At 39.1% G+C, this 19506-nt stretch overlaps 1 protein-coding gene across 5 annotated transcripts in view; it reads right to left on the bottom strand.

The window, feature by feature from the left end:
* TEX10 (testis expressed 10) overlaps positions 1-19506 on the bottom strand; it is a 118974-nt gene that overhangs the window by 52433 nt on the left and 47035 nt on the right. For 4 of the 5 annotated variants that reach the window (XM_072153051.1, XM_072153052.1, XM_072153053.1 and 1 more), the window contains exons 9-10: positions 13823-13911; positions 8479-8612 (exon numbers count right to left, since the gene is read on the bottom strand). In XM_072153051.1, the coding sequence (XP_072009152.1) occupies positions 8479-8612; positions 13823-13911 (223 nt within the window). The remainder of the gene's footprint in view (positions 1-8478; positions 8613-13822; positions 13912-19506) is intronic. The other variant, XM_072153050.1, reaches the window with a different exon arrangement.

Raw genomic sequence — 19506 nt, 5'->3', positions numbered from 1 at the left:
AGTCAGTCATTTTCTCAAGGGATTACGTTTCTTTCAAACAGGTGAATAAATCGGATTCTGAAGGAGGTGCTGTCTGCTTCCAGGCCCTAACATTTAGATGCAGTACAGAGACTCAAAAAGCTCTGTGAAGTGTTTCCGCATGTAACAAGGGGGAACATTAAGAAAATATATCAAATAGGGTCCAACAGAACACTAAAGTCAAGCAAATAACCAGTCAGGTCCTCTAACCCATTAAAAATGGAGATGGGTCCAGAAGATATGGTATAATGTGCCTAAAGCAGCTTGACAACACGTAAAAAAAAAAAAAAAAAAAAAAAGTACCTGCGTGAAGATAATTTCTCATAAATTTAGTCATATGGTCCCTTTGTCCTTGGATACGGCCACCTATACTGGAGAGATTGCCCAAAGAAACAAAAGGTTTTTGTATATGAAATGCCCAGGAGGTACTACATGTCCCGCAGCCGTCGTGTGGTAATGCTGAATCCAGGTGGTCAGGCAGTACTGAATAGTACACGTCTGCCCACCACTGCTAGAGTGTGGGGTGGTCGTATCTGAGGAAGGTATCTGGTTTCTAAGGAACAACATGGGTACATTTATAAGAAATTATGCTAATATCCATTTTTTCATATTGTGCCTGGTAGTCAAACGCAACCAAAAATAATGTGTTTACCAGTGTACAGCATTCCCTTATGGGGCAATAATACTACTGGCTGGGCACACAGCAGGGCTTAGCAGGGAAGATGCCACATGTGTCATGATGTATAAGCTGTGCATAGTACATCAGGGTAAAATCTACATCTAAAGGTCCAAGGACCAATGAAGATACTTTCTCATGTTGTTATATGGTCCCTTAGAAACAAGACTGTGTCCTTGGATACGACCACCTCTGCTGGAGGGATTGCACAAAAAAACAAGGTTTTTATATATGAAATGCCTGGGAGTTACTGCATATCCTACAGATGTCCTGTGATAATGAGTACTGAATCCAGGTGGTCAGGCAGGACTGAATAGCCCATGTCCAGCCACCACTGCTAGAGTGCAGGGTGGTCGTATCCAAGGAAGCTTTCTCGTTTATGAAGCATGCAGCATGGCTACATTTATGGGAAATTATCTTCACAAGGAAACATTTTTTTAATAACATCCAATTGAAGAAATTTTTACATGTGGCAAATGGATTAAAATTAAATGTGAATACCCGGATGGGAATACCACTTTTAACACCTTTTATTGAGTTTCTTTATAGGTGCTACAGATGGATGCGATTGCGTTTCAGCACATTATGAATTGCCTTAAGGCAGAGGAAATCGTCCTATTAATATCTTCCTCCGTTTTGCCATATATTTGTGCACAGGTGGAGCAGATGCAGACAGGGACAAATACTAGAGAACTTGGACACAGATACAGCTTTCTTGATCAGAGCAAGAGATTGGAAGGCATGTCCTTATGTCTCAAAGCCCTGCAACTCCATAATGCAACCCCTGCTGGATACTTTAAGGCCCATTGTAGAACGTTGGGGTATGACATCACAATCTGTGTGGGACTTTTCCTCAGCTGAGGAAACGCCAATGCGATCGGGCCGCCCCGGCTTTGTTTGCGTTTTCAAACGCAGACAAAGCGGTGCATGTGGCACCGGCCTTAGGCGTGTATCTTTTGTCCACTTTAGAGCGAACCACAATAGTACGTCACATGTCGGCTCCCGCAGCATGGACAGGGCTCACACGCTGAAATATGCATCAAACTCACGGGTGAGCGTGGGTGTTGACCATGTAAATGCCTCCGTCAAAGCTGCCAGTGGCATTTAAATTGACAATGCTTGAGCACCGCCATATTGGATATGACCGCTGCCCCCGGTACAGTGATTGTGGGTGCGGTATACGGTTACTATGACAGACTCATACTGTACTGTGGCGGGATATGGTAGTATCAGACAACCTGGGGGGGTCTAAAAAATAGTTTAAAAAAATTTAAAGTTTTTTTTAAAAAAATGTAATTAAAAAAAAAACCAAAAAAAAAACCTTCACATCGCCCACTTTCCCTAGAAATGATATAAATAGCAGTTATTCCAGCCGTTGAACCCTGTAACGGAAAATAGCATCCAAAGAAGAAAATGACATTTAAAAAAATTATAATAATTACAAAGTGATCAAAAGGCTGTACGGTCCTTAAAATGGTACATGTTTTAATTTTTGTAAATGTATAAAAACATAAAACCTAGATAAAAATTTGTTATCCCCATGATCGTATCGACCTAAAGAATAAAGTAGACATGTCGTTTGCGGTCCACAGTGAAAATCGTACAATTCAAACCCACAAGAATATGGTGCAAATTTTTTTTTTCCACCATTTTTACTGCATTTGAAATTTTTTTTCACGGCATGGAGTATTAAATTATTTGGTGCAATTTTATGGAAAAATAAAACAGTTATAGATTTTTGAAGGTAGGGAGTAAAAAAATGGAAAAGCAAAAACAAATGAGGGCCTGGTGATTAAGGGGTTAATGTTATCTGGTCACACCCTACCATTATATGTAAAAATCGGTTGGGGTTTTCCCAGGCCTCTTATTCCTCACTCATTCTCATCCTTCCTGCCTCATTTACATAAACTTTACATGTCACCTGCAGATTTATCAAACACTAAATGAAAAATTTCATCTCTTGTGCCAGTGTGTAACAAGATATGTACATTCAAATTTCTGAACTCTATAAACAGTAATATTGGATTGCTATAATAGTAATATGTCATATTGGGCTATTTTACTCAATTGAAAAAAAAAATTAAGGAATCCAAAAGAAAAAAAAAAGGCTTGTACTGCATCATATGATACTTTTCAAAAATGTTGAGTAAAGAACTTTTCTTTTTATCTAGTAGGACAAGTACTTTAGTAAAGTATTTCAACCTGTAATTCCTACTCTGGATACTTTACACAGTTGATAATTCTGTTGTGGAAATCTGTGCAGCAGTTATCTCATTTAAATCAGAGCAAGACAGATAAGATTACCACCATCATTGACTCTACTGACAATAAATGAAGTCACATCTTGTTAACACTTCCTATCTGCACAGTCTAAAAACTCTTGAGTGATAGCATGTCACTAAATGTGGTTGGATTTTCGGTAACCTCAACAACGGCATTTGACAGGAGGGATTCCCCGCCTCTCCAAGGACAGGTCACAAGTTGGAAAAGACTGAGGATCAAGGGGGAGGGACCTTTAAATAAATTCCAAGGAGTTTAGATGCTGGAACTTTAACAAATATGCAGACTAACATTACTCACTAACAATACAAGGGTGGTAAAAATAACACTGTTTGTGGAGATTGCGGAAAATCCAATTACCAGTAACCGTAATCATCTTTGACCAAAACCTTCACAACGGCACTTGACAGAAGATATAACAAAGGAGTGCTTACTAGGGCAAGACAACTGCTTCCCTCCCGAAAGAGGGAGATCGGAAGAACTACTTATATCCAATTAATGATGACAAAAGAAGGTCAAGGGATTCTTCCAAGTGGCAGCTTTGCAGATCTGTTCTACCAATGCAGAGGCTCCCTCTGCCCAGAAAGTGGAGACTGCTTCATGAACGAGCTTTCAGATTTATAGGTGGTGACAATCCTTGAAGCTGGTAGCAGTCCAATATAGTGGCCTTTATCCATATGGCAATGGTGGCTTTACTTGCTGGAGCACCTTTACTTTTCCCTTAAAATTTAATTATCTGACCTTTGAAAAACCTCTGTAGCTTTAAGGTATGCAAGGACACCATCTCAAATCCAAGTGATGAAAACCTTTTTCCCCCTCAGCCTTCGCATCTTGACAAAAAGAGGGAAGAACGATGGATTGTTGTCTATGAAACCCCAACATCACTTTTGGTAAAAACATGGGTTGATGAACAAGAATAAGTCTGCTGTCTAAGATTTGAAGGCAATGTGGTTTGCAAGAAAAAGCCTGCATCGCACCTATTCTTCTTGACGTGGTGATGGCCAACAAAAACATTTTTATGCGAAAGACATCTTTTAAGAGGATCCTTGTATGGGTTCATACAAAGGTTTGATGAACAGGAGGACTAGGTCTATGAGGGGATGTTTTCTCTAATAAGTTTTCAGAAACATCTTAACCTAGCCACTCTCAATGAGCCCTGTATCTAAGAAAATGCTGAGAGCCTAGAATTGTACTTTTAGGGTAACTAGGTCTCTAAGCCTTTTTAAAGAAAATCTACAATTTTAAATTTTTAGAGTATCCCCTGGAGATTTCTGTTCTTTAAGAAACCCCAGAAAGGTTTTCCAAAACAGATACATTTTTAGATGTTACTCTCCTACGCCTCTCAAGTTGCGATTATGGTCTCTGAAGGTCTTTTCAGCATGCAAGCAGTTAATTCCAGGTCCCCGGGACATAATGCCTATGTTCCGAATTGACAGAGGGAACGTCTGGAGGGGTCTCTTGTGAACCCCTAATACCGAAGGTATTGTGGAAGTTAGAAGTCCGATTAACATCACTTCTTTGATAGAAGGCGTGTCTTTCCTTTTGAAAGCATAAATCTTCTATGGGGGGGGGATTGCCCTTTCCTGGGGCAAGACAGACATCTGACTAGTGTCTAGTAATACTCCCAGGAAACACTTGTTGGGACGGCCACGCTGATTCACCAGCCTAACCTAAAAAGGAGGAGATTTTTAGGGCGATGTCCAGATTTTGGAGAAGGATCAATGGGGACTGTGCAGCCAGGAGGAAATAGTCTAAGGGCTCATTCACACTGCCGTCTGCGGGGCCGTACATGCGGCCGCAAATTTGCGGCCTCATGTACTTCCCAATAAACGGCAATAGCGGCACGGCGGGGATCCGGTGCCACACATGTGTGGTACCAATCCGGGCCGCACACTGCAAAAAGATAGAGCAAAACACATCTTGCAGAACCATCATCAGGAATGCCTCTTTGCCCAGCAGGCATGTAGTTGATTTTTAATCCCTATTAACCCCTTAAGGATGCAACCATTTTGTAGCTTAAGGCTCAGTCCCATTTTTGGATTCTGACCTGCATCTCTTTATATGGTTATAACTTTTGAACAATGTTACTTATCAAAGCGATTCTGAGATTGTTTTTTCCCCACATGTTGTACTTCATTTTAGTGGTAAATTTTGGCTGATGAGTTTTGCGTTTATTTACAAAAAAAACGGAAAAAAAATGAATTTTTAGAAAAATTCGCCATTTTCGAAATTCGAAATCACCACGTTTTCAGGCTCTTCGATTTACCACCTAAACTTGCCGAATAACATTTCCCATATGTCTACTTTTTCATAATTTTAGAAATGTCTGGATAATTTATTTTGACGTTACTCGTCTTACAAATCGAATAGCGATTTTCTGTATTTTCAGAATTGACTATTTTGCAGATAAATACTGTTTGAAATAAAATTTTACATATTTAGCATTAAAACCCACCCTATACAACCAACCCATTTTCAAATCTGCACCCCTCAAGCTATCAGAAAAAGCATTTACGAAGATTGTTAACCCCTTGAGATTATAGTAATTGATTCAAAATGGCAGTGAAATTTAGAATGGTCAAATTTTGTCGGTTATACGTTCATGTGGCTGTGACTTGTTTTATGGGGGCACAGCGAGGCGCAGAAGGGAAGGAGCCACTTTTAAAGGCTATAAAATTTTAGCTTTTCCGTTATTTGGGCCATGTGACGGCATTTTTTTTTCCGGGATGAGATGCTTTTTCCAGTGTTACCATTTTGGGGTTGGTATCACCTATTGTTGAAAATTTAGGAACTTTTTTTTTGAGGTCATGAGTAAAAAAGCATCAATTCTGTACTGGATTTTTTACTTTTTTTTTTTCCATGTTCACCGTATAGCCTAATAATCATGTTATCTTTATTCTATGGGTCGATACGATTACGGAGATACCAGGTATGAATATTTTTTCTCATGTTTTACTAAATTTGCCAAATATGGGGAAAAAATCTATCATTTTTGGCTACAGAGCTGGTTGATGGCTGTTTTTTTTGCGGGACATGTTGTACTTTGCAACAGTATCATTCTGGAGTACATATGTTGATCACTTTTTATTGCATTTTTAGTGGGATATAATAGGTAAAAATCCAAATTTTTGGCAGGTTTTTAAAGTTTTTTATTACGGCGTTCATCACATGGGTTCAATAGTTATTTAGTTTTATTCTATGGATTCTATGTTTTGGGGCTTATGGCCATTTTTAGTGATTTATAAAGTTATTTTTTATTGAAAAACATTTTTTTTTTTTTTTTTACATTTTTTTACTTGAACCACCATGGGACATGAACAAGCAATCATGCTTGTTCATGATAATACTCTGCAATACTCATGAATTGCAGGGTATTAGCAGTGTCAGCCTATGCAGATGCATAGGCTGACACTTTGCCTTAAAGAAGAAGTCACAGATGCCATCTTAAAGGCACTGCCATCAGGCTTCTCTGGGGTCTCGATCGGACCCCAGAGATGCCATAGCAGCGATCGGCACCCCCGAAAACGGCGCGGGGGCATCGATCGATCGCATGTTAAATTCCGTGGTCGCGTTGACCGCGGCATTTAACGGCTTAAACACCCGCGATCGGAGCCCACCCCGACCACGGGTGTTAGCCGGGGATGTCAGCGGTAGATTACCGCTGACATCCCGCGACCCCCGATGCCGGTTCGGCTCCTGTGCAGAGCTGAACCAGCATCGTCTAAGGGGTTAAAGTAGGTATTGGTTCACTTCACTAGTCTGCCTCCCACTGGAAGACTGCCATCATCGTGGATTTTTGCTTGTTGGTGGATGGTTTATTAAAGATGATATTCCTATTCCTGTATGGCTGGCATCTCGAGGAAGTGTGTTTTTTTTTTTTTGGCTGGTATCTGTTTGAATCTTCCTTTGGGCAGGAAAAAACTTCTGAATTTCTGCTCTTGAGGAAATCTCTTCCTCTTTTCTGAAGCATTTTTTAGGATAATTGTTCAAACTTGACCCGAAGAGACTATCCCCTTCACAGGGCATCCCGACCAGCTGATTTTTGGAGCCTGTGCCCCCTGACCATGAACTCATCAATGTGCAACTTTTTGTTTAGTTCACAAGGGCAGCCCCCATTGCTGACAACTTTAAAAGGTCTGCTGAAGCATCTGCCACATAGTTATCAGGTTTCTTTAATAATAGAGATGAAATATTAATTTCTCAATGTTCCTGCTGAGAGCTTCTCCCCTAGCTGGTCCAGCCACATAGACATTGATCTAGCGGTACAGGTTGCTGCTATACTGGGTCTAAGCATAGCCATGTTAGTCTCCCAAGACCTTTTTCATAATTCTGCCTATTTATCCATAAGATCTTTTAGAAGCCCGGTATCTTTGAATGGGAGAGAAGAATTTTTGAAATGTCTACCATAGAGGCATTTACTTTTGGTATTTTATTCCAGAGATTCGCATCTTCTTCAGAGAATGGGTATTTGCATTTTAAGTTTTTGTAATGGAAGCACTTTTCTCAGAGTCTCACTATTCTTTAGAAGAGAGTTCTTGTATATTTGCAAGGAATGGTAACACCTTCTTTCAGCCCTCATCTAAGGGAATAGCATAAACTGTTTTGAGGGAATCCACCATTAAGGCTGCGGCAGAAAAAGAAGGTTTGGGTGATTCCTTCCGGTTTCCCCACCGGTACACCGGCTGGCTTAATCTTTAATTTTTTTCAGTGTGGAGAGGAGAAATGGAGATTCATCCGCTATCACATTCTGTATGCATTTGGAGCAAAGTGCCTTCTAATATGATGAGAAAAGGGAAGTCTTACAAATTCCACATTTCTTGGAGGGAGTTTTTGGTGGAACAGTCTTCTAAATGAACAAAAAGACATATTTGACATCTTCCATAATATGTATATATATGGGTATATAAAAGGAAAATATTTTTTAACCTCCCAACCCCCCACCCCCCACCCCCACCATTTCTGTTAGGAGAAGGGACATACCTGGGCAGGGGCCTCAGGGAGATTACACATATATGCTGACATCAGCTTTTGGCACAGAAAAACTTTCCGTCAGTCCAAACCCTCCACCCCCAAAGCACAGGACTGGGAGCAGGTAGGCTGCCATAAGATGATGCTCCTTCACATGGTCTTGGGAGCAGGATCCCAAGTACCACAGGGATAGGAAACAATTGAAGAACTCCTTTAAATAAATCCCAAGTTGTTTCCTGTCCGTGGAGAGGCAAGGAATGCCTCCTGTCAAGTGGCGTCATGGAGGTGGTAGGAAAATAATACCATCAAATTTTTCTTGCAAACATATTCTGCATGCATTCATATCAAATAAAATAAACAAAGGTTTAGGTCTCCCAAAACGTTGCAGCAGTGTTTTGCACGCTGCCTCCAGGCTGAGGTAATGTCACTTTAGATGGAGTTCTAAATTATCAAAACCCCAATAACATAGGGGGGAAAAAAAATCATAATATTATCTGCCATTTTGATATCTGGTTTAAATGAGAAATAAAAAATACCTGAACGATTGTCCAATGATTTGCAAAATATAGTTGATCAGTCAAGTAAAGAGTTATTGGGGAAACTCTAGTACTGCTTACTCTGGAAGCGACTTTATTAGTTTGCATCCAAGATAACTGTTCTGCAGAAAAACCTAAAACAGAAGGGGAACAAAAATGTGTAACATGGAAATAATACATTAAAAAAAATAGTGTTGCTGAAATTGATGATGCCGAATTAACTTCCTTCTGGACTCTTTTTGCCTCTAGGACGTGGCCCCATTTCTCAAATCTGCCCTGTGTCACTACAAGTGGTTGGAACGCTATAAGATATCCAGGGAATTTAGAGTTTGTACTTCAAATTAGTTTAAAAATTTTGATATCTTTTGTGTTTAGTTATGAAAAAATGGAAACTTTGGCAAATATTTGGAAAAATTCTTTGCTTCAAAAGTAGAGAATTTAGAACTTTGAAAATAGATAGTCATAGCTCCCTAATAAGTTCATAACTTACATTTTCAAAATGTCTGCTTTATGTTGGCATGGTCTTTTTAAGGTGCTCAACTTCTGACTGTGAAAAGCCTAAAGTGCTTTTTCATATGTTGAGGTGAAGCTTCCATAATGGAGTAACTTACTAGTCTTGCTATTATTTAAAGAAGTTTGTTAACCCTTTAGGTGTTTTATAGGGGTTAAGAAACAAAATAGAGGTGCAGTCTACAAATTTTGGGTGGAAAAATTAAACATTTGCAATGGATTAAAAGAAAAAAAAAAAAAAAAAAAAAGTCTCCACAAAGTTTGATACTCAATTTCTCCTGAGTGCACGATTCTGTTTTATTATGCAGATCATGAACGCAGAGATACCAAATATGTGTGGGGGGGGGGGGGGGGGTTCTGTATTTTAGTCAATTTTACCAAGTAAAAACTAATTTGGAGAAAATCTTGTTCATTTTAGCATCACCATCTTTTCAAGGAATCTGGTTAAGGCTACATTCACATGAACGTATGGGGGGTGTATATACATCCCCCATATGCTTCTATGGCCTCACTGCACCGTACACGTGCGGCGCCGTACCGTTCCGTAGCCCGTAGAAAGATAGGACATTTGTGAGAGGAGTTGTTCTTTGCAGTGGCCTTATTTAAAAGTGTGTAACTTTATTTTAAAGTTTTTTTTTTTTTTTAAAAAAGGTGTTAATTTAAAAATCTTTTTCCAGAACATTGTGTTTTTTCCCCCCAGCGTTTAATGTGCGTATACAGTAATGATTCTGTTTTATTATACAGATTGTTATAGACACGGCAATACCACATATGTGGGAGTTGTCTGTGTGTTTGTGTTTTCTATACTTTATTAAGTGTTTGTATGGGAAAGTGACATTTTAGGGGTTTATATTTTTATTTATTTTTATGTTTAAACTTTACTTTGTTTAACTTTCTTCTTATACAAACTTTAACTAGCAATGCTCTGATCACTGGTTCAAGTCCAATACACTGTTCTACAATACGAATGCACAGGCCCCCTGGAAGGGGTCGGACTGCTTAGGACATTGGGCAGCTCCGGGGCACTCGGCAGACCTCGGGGCTGCCCAGAAGAGGATCTGTTTTCCCAGGAAGCGGCACGCCGCTTCTGGTGCCAACTCCATTCGTGAGGCAGTGCCAGAAGAGGGACGTAACGTCCTCATAGGTGTTAATAGTAAAATTAAAAACAGGAAAAAAAGCCTGGACAAGAAGTTTAGTTTTCTTGATATGCATGGAATAATAATAATAATTTATTTATATAGCGCCCACAGATTACGCAGCGGTGCACAAAGCATGACAAATTGGTCCCTGTGACAGGGTAAGAAGAAGAGGTGTGTCTTTCTGTGCATAGCATTGCCCAGTGTATGTAGCAGTGCCCAGTATGTGTGCGCTAAAGCGCCAAAGACAATTACCTTTTCTTTTTAACCCCTTTCTAACAAGGCCATTAAAGACTAACAGGTTCGCGACCGCCCGGGCCCCGATGCATGATGAGGGCTCAAGGGCTGAGCCCTCTCCATAGCCTGTAAGTCTTTGCTGCATATTGCCAGCACGGGTGTTTTCTTGCTCATCGCCGCAGTGACCATCTTTCTGAGGATCGTCACTCCCCGTGACATCATCGGGGAGCCGCGATCCGTCGCCAGGTTAGCCTCGGGTGTTCCGAAGACCCGAGGCTACTTCGTTTTAACCCATTCATTAACCCCTTAACGACTTGGCCTTTTTTAGTTTTTTCACTTCCATTTTTCACTCACCAACTTCAAAAATCTATAACTTTTTTATTTTTCCACATAAAGAGCTGTGTTATGGCTTATTTTCTGTGTAACAAATTGCACTTCATAGTGACGGTATTTAATATTCCATGGCGTGTACTGGGAAGCGGGAAAAAAATTCCAAATGCAGTGAAAATGGTGAAAAACCACATTTGTGACGTTTTCTTGTGGGCTTGGATTTTACAGCTTTCACTCTGCGTCCCAAATGACATGTCTACTTTATTCTTTGGGTCGGTACGATCACGTGGATACCAAATTTGTATAGGTTTTATAATGTTTTCATACATTTAAAAAAATGAAAACCTCCTGTACAAAATTTTTTTTTATTTTGCCATCTTCTGGGGCCAATAACTTTTTCATACTTTGGTGTACTGAGCTGTGGATAGTGTCATTTTTTGCGAATTTTGATGGCGCTTTCATTACTATAATTTTTGGGACTGTGCGACCTTTTGATCAATTTTTATTAATTTTTTTATATTTTTCAAAATGGCAAAAAAATGCCATTTTCGACTTGACGATATTTTCCGTTACGGGGTTAAACGTAGTGAAAAAACTTTATTATATTTTGATAGATCAGGCATTTTCGGACGCGGCGATACCTCATGTGTTTATGATTTTTACTGTTTGTTTTTATATCAGTTCTAGGGAAAGGGGGGTGATTTGAATTTTTAGGTTTTTTTATTATAATTTTTTTTTTAAACTTTTTTTTAATTTTACTTTTACTATTTTTCAGACTCCCTAGGGTACTCTAACCCTAGGTAGTCTGATCGATCCTATCATATACTGCCATACTACAGTATGGCAGTATATGTGGATTTTACTCCCCATGCATTACAATGTGCAATTAGCACATTGTAATGCATGGGTTAAAACGAAGTAGCCTCAGGTATTCGGAACACCCGAGGCTACCATGGCGACGGATCGCCGCTCCCCGTGACGTCATCGGGGAGCGGCGATCCACGACAAGATGGCGGCCATCTCTTTGAAGCCGCCGGCAGCATTGCCGGCGGCGATCGAGGTGAAAACACCCGTACCGGTAAGCTTTTGCTGCAATATGCAGCAAAGACTTACCGGCTATGGAGAGGGCTCGTGCACATTGTAATGAATAGTGAGTAAAATCCACATATACTGCCATACTTTAGTATGGCAGTATATGATAGGATTGATCAGACAACCTAGGATTAAAGTACCCTAGGGAGTCTGAAAAATAGTAAAAATAAAAAAGTTTTATAATAAAAACCCCTAAAAATTCAAATCACCCCCCTTACCCTAGAACTGATATAAATCTAAAACAGTAAAAATCATAAACACATTGGGTATCGCCGCGTCCGAAAATGCCCGATCAAAATATACTAACGGTTTTTCACGGCGTTTAACCCCGTAACGCAAAATTGCGCCCAAAGTCAAGAATGGCACTTTTTTGCCATTTTAAAAATGATAAATTCTATAAAAAGTGATCAAAAGTTCATAAAGTGCTAAAAATAATATCATTGAAAACATCATCAAAAGTCGCAAAAAGGACACCACCCACAGCTCCGTACACCAAAGTATGAAAAAGCTATTAGCGCAAGAAGACAGAAAAAAAAATAATTTTGTACAGGTGGTTTTAATTTTTGTAAATGTATGAAATCATTATAAAACCTATACAAATTTGGTATCTGCGTAATCGTATTGACCCAAAGAATAAAGTAGACCTGTCATTTGGGACGTGAAGTGAAAGGCGTAAAATCCAAGCCCATAAGGAAACGGCGCAAATGCATTTTTTCACCGCATTTGGAATTTTTTTCCCGCTACACTGCAGGGAATATTCAAATGCCACCATTATGAAGTGCAATTTGTTACGCAGAAAACAATCCGTCACACAGCTCTTTACGTGTAAAAAAAATAAAAAAAAAGTTATAGATTTTTGAAGATGGGGAGTGAAAAATGGCAATGAAAAAAAACCAAAAAAAAACAGGAAAGGGCCTGGTCCTGAACCGGTTAACGATGGGGAATTTTTAGGGACTTTTCATTCTTATTGATTTAAAGGGAACCTGTCAGCAGACACTGACCTAATAAACCACTACCAGTATGTTGCCAAGCAGCTGAACACCTTCCAGATCATGTTACTTTCATGACCCGGCATGGTCATCATCCAGAAAATAAACTTTGAATGGAGGTATAAAAATGGTTGTATAAAGTTGAGAAGGAGTTGCATTCAGAAGTCATGAAGTTGCAAGCTTCATAAAGTTGCAGAGAAGAGTTGCCAGAAAACATCTTCTAGAACTGAAATCATCACAAAAACTGCATAGCAGTTGCATTCAAACTTTACGTTACACATTTGCCAGCATAAGATGGAATGTTGTGAAGGACAAAAAATAGCACTGGAATCTGGAGCACTGGAAATGTGTTTTGTGGAGTGATGACTTATACTTATCGGTCAGTAAATATGACATATCAGGGTTACGCAAATACCAGAATATTAGGTTGGTATCCAACATACCATGACATTTTAGAAATTATTATGCTTCCAACTTAGTGGATACTGAGGACTTGACTGGCCTAAACAGAGCCCCAAACCGGTCATTAAGAAAAGGCCCAATAAATCTTACTCATTTCTGTGCCCACTGTGTAATGTTGTAGAATAGTCTTCCCAGATGAGTGGAAGGAATGTTAGATGAAAAGGAAAAAACTAAAACCCGTGATTTTAAAATGGGATAGCACAATAATTTAGATTATGAATTAAAAAATGTATTTATTTCAGGTGTGAATGCCAGGACCACAACTGCTAAAAATTCAAGTGTGAGCAATTCTGATGTAAAGTAGCCAGAATAATGCCATCTCATGGTCTCAATCCCACTTAACACTTCTGGTGTTCTCTACAGTCATGAATGAGAGCCAAACTGTTGTCTCTAACAACATCAAGACATGGTCAGATGAACAAGTCACAACACCTCACTAAGCTGCTGTTAGCCTTCTGAAGCAATTTTATAGTGGAACTAATTTTATAAAAAAAAAAGAAGTGAGGCACTTTGCTTTAAGATATTATTGTAAACTTGTGATGTACAAAACTTTTGTTGAATTGTTAGTGATTAAGTAATATACTTTACCCATCAGTGTTGAGAACAAAAAACTAAAATAGTCCACATCAAATATTGCAGTTTCATTTCCAGAATGTATCCAACTTCCAAATGAAGACCTACAATAAATTTTAATTAACAGCTTTTAAAACTGATAAAAACATGCATTAATACCATCTTTTATGCATAATCTGTCACATGAAAACATGGGGAGGGGGTAAGAGCTCACAAATACAGCACTGTATTCAGTTGTTCCCATTGTAAAGGGAACTGTGCCAACATGATGTTACATGAATGGTGTCAGCAAAAATTTGCATTTTTTGTAAGGGTGCGGCCAAATGCAGCACCAAGGTAAGGGGGCGGACGGGCCACGGCCCGATCGTGTACGCTCATCTATGGACACGCATGCGCTTGGTAACCAGAATCTTGGTTCTGGTTGTCGATCGCCTGCGTTTCCATAGAAGAGCATATACGATCCAGTCAAGGACCGCCAACTTACCCTAGAACTGCGTTTGTATACAGACTGACAATTGCTAATTCTGTAGGGATTTTCTATAAAGCAGTCACCTCAATTAAATCCCAGACAGGAGTGGAATAGAAGATAATACCTCTGTATAAAACCCCATAAATGCTCCTGCTACTGATATAAAAGTCTAAAACCCAAACTGCAGAGCATCACTTCCATTGGTCATGAGACCGCTGTAAAACAGATCACTAAATGCTGTGCCTAGCTTAGAACCACACTGCATATGGCCATGAGGCCGCAGTAATGTTTGACACTACATGCCGAAACTGAACTCAGGCAAAGTCCCCATAATCAAATCAAGAAAAAAAAAAAAATATACATAAAAACATAGAAATACATGTTTCACAGCGAGTCAAAAAGAAACTTGGTAAAAACCCCACTCAAGTTGATTATATTTCTGGTCAGACTACACCTTTCTCTTCCTCAGTGCTAAGGTACAATTCTAAGGAATCCTCAGCATAGCATCACATCAATTGATTAGCTAGAGCCAGGGCTATCTCGAACTTGAGGAAAGATTGTGTCATTGACTTCTATACTAAACAGCCACATGCACAGTAACATGTAACCCTTCACCCCTTGTATGAGACCTTTTGTCATTAGGGCTACAGCAGACACAAGGTGACCACAATAAAGACTGTTCAAGCTGCAAACAGAGCAAGAATAGGACTTGTTCTGAGTTTTGCTGCTCAAACACAGCTGTGCGAGTGTGCTCATAGAAATACACTTGTCTGTGTGCCATCCAATAGCACACAGATCAAAACATGTGCATGAGGACCAAGTTAACCCCTTCAGGACTCAGCATCTTTTGGCCTAAAGGACGCGGCCCCATTTTTCAAATCTGGCCTGTGTCACTATAAGTGGTTATAGCGTGGGAACGCTATGATATATCCAGGGGATTTTGAGATTGTACTTCAAATTAGTTTAAAAATTTGTTTGAAATCTTTTGCGTTTAGTTATGAAAAAAAAAAAAAAAAAAAATTGGCCAAGTTGGAAAAATTCTTTATTTTCAACGATCGAAATTCTCTACTTTTGATGCAGATGGTCATAGCACCCAAATAAATTCAGAACTTACATTTCCCAAATGTCTGCTTTATGTTGGATGTTTTTTTAAGATTCCACATATTTTACTAGAATGTTATGAGGCTCAGAATTTGGGTGCCAATTTTACATTTTTTTGTAAAATCACCAAAACCCGTACTTAGATGGACCTGCTCAACTTCTAATTGACAGAGAGGCCTAAATAATAGTGAGACTCATAAATTACCCCATTGTGGAAACTACACCCCTCAATGTATGAAAAACCACTTTTAAGACGTTTGTTTACCCTTTACGTGTTTTATAGGGGTTAAAACAAAATGGAGGTGCAGTCTGCAAATTGTAATATTTTTTCACAATATACTCATTTTGGGTGGAAAATTAAACATTTACAATGGATTAAATGAATAAAGGCTCCACAAAGTTTGATACCAAAATCCTCCCGAGTACACGGATACTCTATATGTGGTGGTGACCTGCTGTATGGGCACACGGCCGGGCATAGAAGGGAAGGAGGCGCCATCCAGATCAGATTTGTTATGTCACATTGTACAGGCTATAATTTTTTTCTTTTTTTTTTTTTTTTAATGTGGACCTATAGGGGCTTATTTCTTTTGCCACATGAGATGCACTTTTCTGGTACATAATTTTGGGGCATCTATAGCTAATTGGTGAGATTTTATTAACTCTTTGTTGGTGGAGGAAATGAAAATCATCAATTTTTAGGAACTTTTTTTTGTATCTTTTTTTGGCCGTTAACCATACCATAAAAATAGTATATTATTTATATTCTATGGGTCACCACGATTACGAAAATACTTCATTTATATATTTTTTTTATTTTTTCCCATTTTTACTGAATAAAAAGTAATTTGGTGAAATCGTTGTTAATTTTAGCATCACCGTCTTTCATATGCATAACTTTATTTTTCACCTCACAAATCTGTTTAAGGGCTTATTTTTTGCGAGAATGATTATTCTTTTTAGTGGTCTTATTTTAGATTGAGTAACTTTTTAAAATCACTTTTAGAGCATTTTTAAAGGGCATTAATAAAAAATCTTTTTTTCAGAATTTTGTGAGGTTGTTTTTTTACGGGGTTCACTTTGCGAATCTTATAACGATTTTGTTTTATTATGCAGATTGTTACGGACGCAGGGATACCAAATATGTGGGGGTTTTGTGTATTTTATTCAATTGTACTGAATAAAAACCAATTTTATTTTAGCATCACCATATGCATAACTTTTTTATTTTTTGGCTGACAAATCTGGTTAGGGGCTTATTTTTGCGAGAACAGTTCTTTTTAGTGGGCTTATTTTAGAGTGCATAAAAATTTTGAAATCACTTTTTAGAGCATTTTTTATAGGGTATTAATTAAAAATATCTTTTTTTCCCGTGCGGGTCCAGTAACAATTCTGTTTTATTATGCAGATTGTTACCGACACACCAATACCAAATATGCGGGGGGTTTTTGTGTTGTGTTTTTTATACTTTATTAAGTGTTTTTATGGTAAAGTGACATTTTAGGGGCTTATATTTTTATGTACCGTATATTCCGGTGTATAAGACGACCCCCCTACTTTCCTGTTTAAAAAATATAGAGTTTAAGATATATTCGCCGTATAAGACTACCCCTTTTCCAATGCATACAAAACACCGGTAAAAATTAAAAAAAAAATAACAGATTTGAATTTAACATGGTCCTTTTTTTAATTTAAATACTTATGACATGCAGGTATATAGCAGGAAAACTGTCGCTCATAAACATAAGGCATACAACAACAACAACATTACCATTACAGCACAGGCCCCAGTAGTATACAGCACAGCCCCCAGTAGTATACAGCACAGCCCAGCCCAGCATTAAAAAAAAAAAATAAACTTATATACCTCACCCTCCGGTGGCCCCGATGTGCTGCGCTGCTCCCCTGATGTCCGCGCGGCTCGTCTTCAGTGTTCCGCGCCGTCTTCTGTCTTCTGCTGGGCGCCGCCATTGATCTTCCCCGGCAGGCGCCTAGTATGACGCTGCTGGGAAAAACATGGCGGCGCCCAGCAGAAGACGGCGCGGAAGACTGAAGACGAGCCGCGCAGACATCAGGGCCAACGGATGTGTCAGCTGTACTAGACAGCTGACAGCCGCTGCTTCTTGTACCGGCTCCGTTCGTGAGCCAGTGCCAGAAGCAGGACGTTATAGTGCTTCCTGGTGCACTAAGTATCTAGCCACAGGACGTACTATAACGTCCTGGTGCGCCTAGGGGTTAAGAGACTAAAAGTCTACAGTCAGAGTGAGTGGTCATCTACTTTAACCGGTTAAGGACTAAGCCATTATACACCTTAATGACCAGGAAAAATTTCACAATTTTGCTATATGCTGTTTAAGGTGAAAATTTCTCAGCAGTTAATTGCCATATGTCTCTTATATTCATGTCATTTTTAGTTCACAAATAGGGCTGCATTTTGTGATTGGCTGTTCATTTCAATTATTTTTAGTTTTTTTCTAAAGTATGAAAAATGGACAAAAAATTTTTAAAAATGGCAAATTTATCATTTTATGTACACAGTATTCACACATAGTATGGGATTCTGGCTAAATTAACCTAATTTTATATTCTGCTATTTCTCCCGTGCATGAGGATACCCAATGTGTGTGTGTTAATTGCAGTATGGGCATGTGCCATGGCCTGGCACAAAAGGAGGCAGTTTGGACTTTTTTGTTCTATAAATCCCTCAGATAATTTTCGAGGCGTATACAGCGTTTTGGACATCCTTGACCGCAGGGGTATTGCAATCTCCCCATAAATCATGTCACCTCCTAAAGTAGACCCCTCAAGCTATTTATTAAGTGGTTTAACATTTTCATAGGCGCTCTGAGTTTTTTCAGACTTTTTCTTGAAAAAGACAGAAAAATGAAATTTTCATGTTTTTTTAGCAAATGGGTCAATTTAAGCGCCCATTTTTCACACACAGTTCAGGAAGTGGGTAATAGTGACCTCATTTCACATTCTGCTATTTCTCCCGTGCATGAGGATACCCAATATGTGTGTGTGAGTTGCTAAATGGGCACGTGCCACTGCCTGGCACAAAAGGAGGCAATTTTGTATTTTGTGGGCCAATAAAACTCTTTGCTAATAACTACTCATAAGAAGCAGATCTACAAAGTATTCATCTAGGGGTATAAGGAAATTTTTAGAGAAAAAAAAAGAAAAAAAATATAATGTGCATGCAGATAAAGGTATCTGCATCATTCAGTTAATGGGAGACAAACTTTACACCTCTCCCCCCCCCCCCCCAATACTGTTTCCCTTTTGCAAAATAAAGAAAAATTCTGGGAAAAAAAAAAAAAAAAAATCACATTTGGCTATATTTCGAAATTAATTACTGTACTAATAATTTAGAACGGTGTGGTACTTCTTAAAGCAGGGATGAATGCACAGGCCGGGCTGTGAGGGACATGAGGCACAGAAGTAACGGGAATCTCTGTGCTGTCCATTTTTACTGCAGACACGACACCTTTTCTGGGGGTGGTTACGGGTTTCCGTTGCTGGAATGGGACTGATAAAATGTCTTCCTGTTAGTCTTTTGACATTTTCACACTCAAGGCTTTGTCTGGTGTCCTGAGGTTCAAATATGAGGCCTTCAATGATTTTCTCCTGAAAATCAAGGTATGTGTCCCTGCCTCCCTTTTTATAAAGAACAAAGGCATTGTGTATTCCAATTTGAATTAGGTAAATTGCAACTTTTTTGTACCAGGTTTTTGTTTTTCTTTTGACTAAATAGGGTTGTAACACCTGGCCGCTTAAATCCACCCCCCCCCCCCCATGTACTTATTGTACTCAACCACACTAACTGGCTTTTGCCTGTCTGCTGGTGCCCCTCTTTCCCGCACTGATACGCATTCCGCAGAATGGATGGTGCTCAATAAATATACATCTTTGCGGTCTCGGTATTTGACCGCTAACAATTCGTCACAAGAGTACGCACAGGACTCCCCCTTTTTCAAGGCTTTCCCCACTAACTGCTGCGAAAAACCTTTTCTGTTTTTGCGCATCGTTCCACACGCCCCAGTGTTTGCAGCATGCAAATGTCTGAATAGAGCCACACTTGTATAAAAATTATCACAGTACAAGTGGTACCCTTTATGTAGCAGAGGCT

Source organism: Engystomops pustulosus, chromosome 5 (assembly GCF_040894005.1).
Source record: "Engystomops pustulosus chromosome 5, aEngPut4.maternal, whole genome shotgun sequence".
NCBI classification, from domain to species: Eukaryota; Metazoa; Chordata; class Amphibia; order Anura; family Leptodactylidae; genus Engystomops; species Engystomops pustulosus.
The sequence above is the reverse complement of the archived record's forward strand: the minus strand, read 5'-3'. Positions and strand labels throughout refer to the sequence as shown.